At 39.0% G+C, this 6283-nt stretch overlaps 1 protein-coding gene across 2 annotated transcripts; it reads right to left on the reverse strand.

Annotated features, from left to right (window-relative positions):
- Positions 1-602: 602 nt before the first annotated feature.
- On the reverse strand, positions 603-6034 carry LOC105046597 (type IV inositol polyphosphate 5-phosphatase 7). Of its 2 annotated transcripts, XM_019851078.2 has the most exons (14): positions 5328-6034; positions 5131-5215; positions 4680-4748; positions 4427-4514; positions 4209-4313; positions 3625-4122; positions 3301-3436; positions 2928-3121; positions 2741-2849; positions 2326-2474; positions 1879-2226; positions 1599-1682; positions 1325-1366; positions 603-1226 (listed from the first exon to the last, which is right to left on the reverse strand). In XM_019851078.2, the coding sequence occupies exons 1-11, from the start codon at positions 5355-5357 to the stop codon at positions 2001-2003; spliced, it is 1689 nt and encodes a 562-aa protein (XP_019706637.1). In that variant the 5' UTR covers positions 5358-6034; the 3' UTR covers positions 603-1226; positions 1325-1366; positions 1599-1682; positions 1879-2000. The 2 variants fall into 2 exon arrangements, with proteins under 2 accessions (XP_019706637.1, XP_019706638.1); XM_019851079.2 differs by lacking the exon at positions 1599-1682.
- Between the last annotated feature and the right edge of the window lie 249 nt (positions 6035-6283).

Genomic DNA, 6283 nt, shown 5'->3' on the forward strand with positions numbered 1-6283 from the left:
GGATTCAGAAATGCAGAATTTTGTATGGACTTATGACCATGCATGGTCTTCTAAATTTTATCTAAGAATCAAGATTACAGCTTTAAATCCAATGGAAGTCTACTACCATATGCATTTAAACATGCTTTGTTACAAGTGAATCCAATCCTAAAAGACTTGGATTTATTTGTTTACATATACATCAATTTATATTCAAGGGAGTTAGTAACAGTTATCAGCATAAACAAGACTAGATTTTCTCGAGAAGAATGGCAGTTCCATAGGCTTTGGAAGTGCTTCAATCCTGTCGTTTAGAATGTTGCATCTGAATTCTAAAGACTATAGTTTATTAGATAAGGGCAAATACAGCGAGGCCAACTAAGATCATAAATTTAAACCAATGTTCTAAGGACACATGGCCCACATGAGCTTTCAACCATCAAGTGGAGAGTCAAAAAAGTCTTTTCCTTTAATAAACAAAAAAAATATATATTTTTATCTCTTTGACCATTTTTTAGTCCTTAAAATTCGAACCCAAGAGTGCCCACAAGAACTGTCATTTTCCTGCTTTTTATGATCTCTATAATAGGAAACAAGCCATGCAAAACAAAGTAACCTTCAAAGGCTATCAATGGTACAAACTTTTTCAGCTTAAACAATAAGCCATGCCCTCTGAACAACAAATAATAGCTACATTCTTTTATCACCAAGCAATGAGTATGAATGCAGAGGTCATCCTCACTTTCCAACGTATACAACAGAGAACTGTACACAATTATTTGTCCAAAATCACTCTCCTACTTCTCAAACTACAAAAAATTCCCTACAACTTGTTCAGAAGAATCATGCCCTGTATCATAACTTGGCTTATATGGCAAACAACCCCTTTTTGACATTTGAGTTCTTTCTTCTTGTCATGGCTTCATTTTATTAATACGCGATAAGGAACTTGAATTTTGGCACCTTCTTGGATCAAATAGAAAACAACTCTTTTAAGAGTTCTTCCATCTTGTCATGGCTCCATTTTATTAATTGGCAATGGGGAACTTGAAATTAGGCACCTTCCTGGATCAATTTGCTGATCTCCATTATCAACTGACTGCTTGGGCTGAACACTCAGACAGGTCTTAAGAATGCCAAACAAGCTGGTGGAGTGACATAGCAACTGATTTATTGTGGAATAAGTTTTTCATTTGATGTGTTTCTTTTATGGACTTGGTTAGTGACAAAATTTGAACAGCCATTTCCTGTTAGAACCAAGAAGAGAAGCAGTACTAAAGGTTAATCCTCTAATAGAAGCAACAATGGTAAAAGCGAGCCAAAACAAAAAGCGAAAAGGAATTACTTTTTTGAGTTGGTATTTCCGGGAATGTTTCTTCTTTGGTCTCTGCAAGCCAGCCACAGATGAAATGAGTCTCATGAACCTAAATGACCTTTTTTTTTTTTTTTCAAAATTTTCTTCTCTTCATATAAAAGCAAGTATGACAAACTGATAAAGATAAATCATCTAACCCAATGCATGGCAAAATGCAACGATCCTAAGAATACCAAATTTAGTGTTGCAAATAGTCATATATAAGAAGAATTGGTAAAAATTAGTTGCACTAAAAGATGACAACCTGCTTGCTTAATAGGATTACTGCCCTCCAAATCCAGAAAGAGATTAAAGCTTGTTTCTCTGGATTTAAGAGATGCAGGACAACCTGCATTATCATAGAGTACATTTCAGAACTTCAATAAACGGAAAAAATATAAGCAAGAGGATTCTACAGTTATTACTCCAAAAATATATAAAAAAAATTATTGTAGTAGCCAATTACTCTTCATTGGTTTAGTAATCTCTCTTTGATGGGTATATGCAATTGAAAGAATATGTGGTCATCTTTCATCATCACTTACCATATGAAAAAACAGTGGTCGTCTGCATCCTCTCAGGTCTCTGCATGTACCAAAAGCAACAATATATTTTCTTTCATCAAAAGAACAACCACCTTAATGTAGGTCCTATACAGTTGGCCCCATCAATAGAAGTTGAGATCAGTGTATCCATGTGGGTATGGCAAAAGTTCTTCAACTTCTATTCTAGAGCTAGAACAACCCAAGTTCTTCCAGCTTCGGCTATGACTGATTATTTCAACCTCTGCTGAAAAAATGCTGTACACTGGTCTATGGTCGGAGAATCTGGACTCACCGCGAACATAAGCCAATTGATTGAGGCCTCTTCCATACCATAAAATGCGGTCACACCTTTACACATACAAATAAAGCAATTAGCTTCGCAAACTCAAAGTTAAAAACAGGATATGAAAATTTATTTCCTGCAAGATGTCATGCTTTAAGTTTTACCATGCTGGTGTCCGCCGCTTCTCTTTAGAATGCATGTCATCCCCCGCATATCGATCTGAGTTAGTTGAATATTTATATGTTGGAGGAAAATATATTCTTCCTTCTTTCCAGCCATCAAAAACACGACCACGTCCTTGCTCTATCCGAAGCTGTTAAAGACACAAAAGATTTGGTTCCATGCTTCACAATAATTAAGAAAAGGAAAACAGAAGAATCATGGCTTTCTCTAAGTCAATAGAGATCTTCTCTCTTTCCTCCTCTAATGCAGAGAAAGTAAAGAAAATAACTAGGCATTCTTGACCTCAAGTGATCCCCTCATCATGCACAGAAGATTTTCAAGACACTGAAAACCAGAATAAGAAGCCCTGCTAATATAAATAATAGTTGTCCAGCACATAGCAAGTGAAAAAGCTACCTGATCCCTTTGCAACAATGCTCCCCAGTTTCGCATTTCAACTAGAGCCTTTGCTGAGCGATATGAAAGAGCGATGCGGTAATTCAAGTCCCCAAGCCATATTATCCGACTGAAATAAGAAAAGTGCAAGCTTAAAATAAATTTAAATTATTTCTCTCAGTCAGTCAAATCTGAGAAATGGGCTTACTCATGCTCAAGAATTGTTTCAGGTGACTGTTCATCAGCAACACCATGCACCTGTGGAAATCTAGTTTTCCTCAGAATCTCCATGACATCAGAGTTCCTTCGTAGCTCATCTCCCTCCTTCTGCCCCGATGTCAAGTGACTGCAGATGAAGCAGAAGCTTGTTTGGTGCAAAGACATGCTAATGGAAATTGAACCCTGGACGAAGGACAATATCCTCCTCTTTACTCATGATGTTCAAAAAGCACCAAAATAGATAGAACACTGATAAAGCATCAATATCTTGCTTAAAGGTTCATGTTGAAAGTGAAGTTATGTTCAATGGTAAGTTGTTTAAGCATACAAAGGAAAAGTTAATCTGAATACGTGACATTTACCTTGTTGCCGAGATAACCCATTAAACCCCTGCCAACACAAGATACCTTCAAGTTCTTTAAATCATCTCTAATTTCACTCCTCACCCATATTGTGAGAAATATCCCAACCATCTGCTTACTTGCCACCAAGCAGTACCTGGCATTGTCCCAAGTTCAAATTTAAGACTAATTCATCAATGGGCAGAGGCTTGAGCCTAAGAACAAATTGTAAAGTAAAATCATGATGAAAAAAGGAAGGAAATATTTACAAAGAGTTAAAAAACATAAGACCAAAATTGTCAAAAAAGTTAAGGAAATAAATAAACAAGTCTTGCAAAGGGCTACCTAGATTTTCCTGATGGTCTATCCCTCTCTTCCATTGATGAAGCACCATAGCCATATGACATTGGTGAAAAAATGACAGTACTAGGTGACTCCATGCCAAAATTCTCATCATCAGATGATCCACACCATCTAAAATTGGGATCAAAGTCACTTGGTCTGCTCCCAAAGCTGACACGTTCACAGACACTAAATCGTCGATCCAGCCTTGGCTGTGGGACCATGATATCTCCATCAATTCTTAAACTACGGCTCAGGGACTGGAATGACCGTCGATGAAAGAACGATGAATTCTTCTGTCTCATTGCCGAACCCTCAAAGTCATCATCAAGCTCAGCAACTGGGTTGGGAACAGGGGAGGGTGTGTGGTAGCTTACACTACCACCAGTGCCAGGAAGATTGTTCAGTGTCTTTCTAATGAGAGCCACCCATTTTCTTGCCGGGCCATTATCTTCAGCACCTAAAACATTCCCCGCATTCAAAGGAACAATTTCCTGAAACCTAAGAAGCGGCAAGGACTGAATTAATGAGATTTATGTTAAGCACCAAGAAGTTGGATGCTTTACATTTAGTGGAGAGAGATATACCCCAAAACATAAATATCAGCAGGAGGATAAGCATGGAGCCAGTCCTCAAGTCTCAAGGAATTTGATGGGGATCTCCCTCCTACATTCCATGTCGCAACAAACATTCTACAGACCAAGTGGAGCAGAAGAATAAAGGTTTGTATAGCATATTGAAAGACACATTGTAATTGGCAAGTGCAGGAGCTAAATAAGGTTGATGTGGAGTTGATCTGAATTACTTGTATTCCTGAATATCTGTAACTTGAGTTGATTCAAGATCATTCCTTCCTCGCCAAACTCGATCCATGCTTCGTTTGGACAATCTCTCTGAGGACCCATGGGGAATGAGCAAGCGTCAAAGGACCGTATTTAAGGTGCAGCCAATTCAAGGAATCAAAGGAATTTGAAAAAGAAGAACAAAAGAAAGAAAAGCAAGCAGCAGCTCAGATGTGGTCCCAAGATATCCGGCAGGGAGGAGCCTGGCACTCTAACCTGTTCTGCTTTTCTTAACTGTGGATGCCTCTCTCTCCAAGAAGCTGGTCCTCCATTTTTCATCACCTCCTGTAAAGAACACGCAAATAAAACAAAAAAAAAAAGATAAAGATAAAGAAAGGCTGTCGCTTGAGTCTTTGAGTACTGTTGCCTTCATCACAGCTATGAACTTATAAATTGAAATTATTTTTTAAAAAAAGAATAAGGTTTGCAGAATTTATCAAGAGATGTTGAAGGAAAAATCTCAGCTATTTTGTGAAAATTAAACATATTTATTTCGAACAATATGGATCCAAGGGAAAGAAGAGATCTTTAGGAACAAAAGGAAACAGAACTGAGCTCCAAATCTAGGAGCTGGAGACTTCTATATACCACAAACGCCAGAAAAAAGGAAATCACAACTAGTAACCAAGAACTGAGGCCAAATTCAGAAGAGGACCAATGGACTTACCTCTGCCAACAACATCATCTGCATGAAAGTCCTGAGCTTTGCCCTTGCTGCTGAACCACTTTCTGACTGTCTTGGACCATGATAGCTTCTCCCACAAAATATGGGGGAAAAAACAGATAAATCAGCAATCCTAAAGACGACATATATTAACTGCTGCAAAATGAAGAAAAAAAATTCTTCTTTTGAGGGAAAAAAACCTTGCTTTTCTTCGAATTTTCATCTCTCATTGTTTCAGAACTCCTTCATACAGCTCCAAAGAAATGGTGCCCCCCCTCCCCTCCTCCACCTCCTTCCAAAAACTAGGCCTCTATCGACAAGGAAATGAAGTGGAAACAGATAAAAAATGGATCTTTACCCTAATACTGCTAAAAAACAGAAGAAAACCAAGGGGGAAAGAGGCCCACTTCTTTCCTCTAGCAACCCCTTCCCCAATTGTTTCCACCGAAACAGATCAGAAGGCAGAACTTCTAAGCGGAAAACAATGGATGGTTTGTTATCTTCCCCAACCAATCTACATAGATTCTAGGCTTTGTGTTAATCCCACAAAGAACCCAACCATATACTGTGAAACGAAAAAAGGAGGCTTTTTGCTCCTTCCTCACTGGGATTTCGATATAAAATCTCAAATATAGGAACCAAAAAGATTAAAAAAACATAAAACTTGAAGTGGGGCTTGAAAACAAATGCACTGAGAGTCAAAAAATGGGATTTTGGAGTCAAACAAAGCAATGCAGACACCAAACAGAGAGCAAGAGAGAATGGGGGAGGGAAGGAAGGACACACGCTCTCTCCTTCGAAACCTCGTTCTCAGTATACCGCAAAGTATCCACTCCAAGAGAATAAAGTGCAGGGATTGAGACCTCCTCTCTCTTTTATCCCACCCCCCTCCCCCTTCTCCCTCCCCCTCTCTCTCTCTCTCTCTTTTTCTCTCTCTTCTTCCTTCTCTTCCCCCCTCTCGAGGCCTTTTGCCCCAAATCCAAGGCCAACCTAGAACAGGGCAAGGCAATATAAAAAATATTTTTGAAATTATACATATTGTAGAAAAAAAAGAAAAACAGAGTTGCCCGGCAGCCGCCCGGGCCAGGTACTCTCCAGCACCTGGCTCCCACCACCCTGCCCGCGGTCAGCTCGCTGCGCCCTGCTCTATTTGGCC

This window comes from Elaeis guineensis, chromosome 6, assembly GCF_000442705.2.
Source record: "Elaeis guineensis isolate ETL-2024a chromosome 6, EG11, whole genome shotgun sequence".
Lineage (NCBI taxonomy): Eukaryota > Viridiplantae > Streptophyta > Magnoliopsida > Arecales > Arecaceae > Elaeis > Elaeis guineensis.

Coding starts and splice junctions, on each gene's coding strand:
- LOC105046597 (XM_019851079.2), bottom strand. CDS start 5,357: ATGAGAGATGAAAATTCGAAGAAAAGCAAG. Junction 4,123..4,208: donor GCTGATATTTATGTTTTGGG/GTATATCTCTCT, acceptor GCCGCTTCTTAG/GTTTCAGGAAATTGTTCCTT. Junction 2,227..2,325: donor AAGCGGCGGACACCAGCATG/GTAAAACTTAAA, acceptor GTATGTGTAAAG/GTGTGACCGCATTTTATGGT.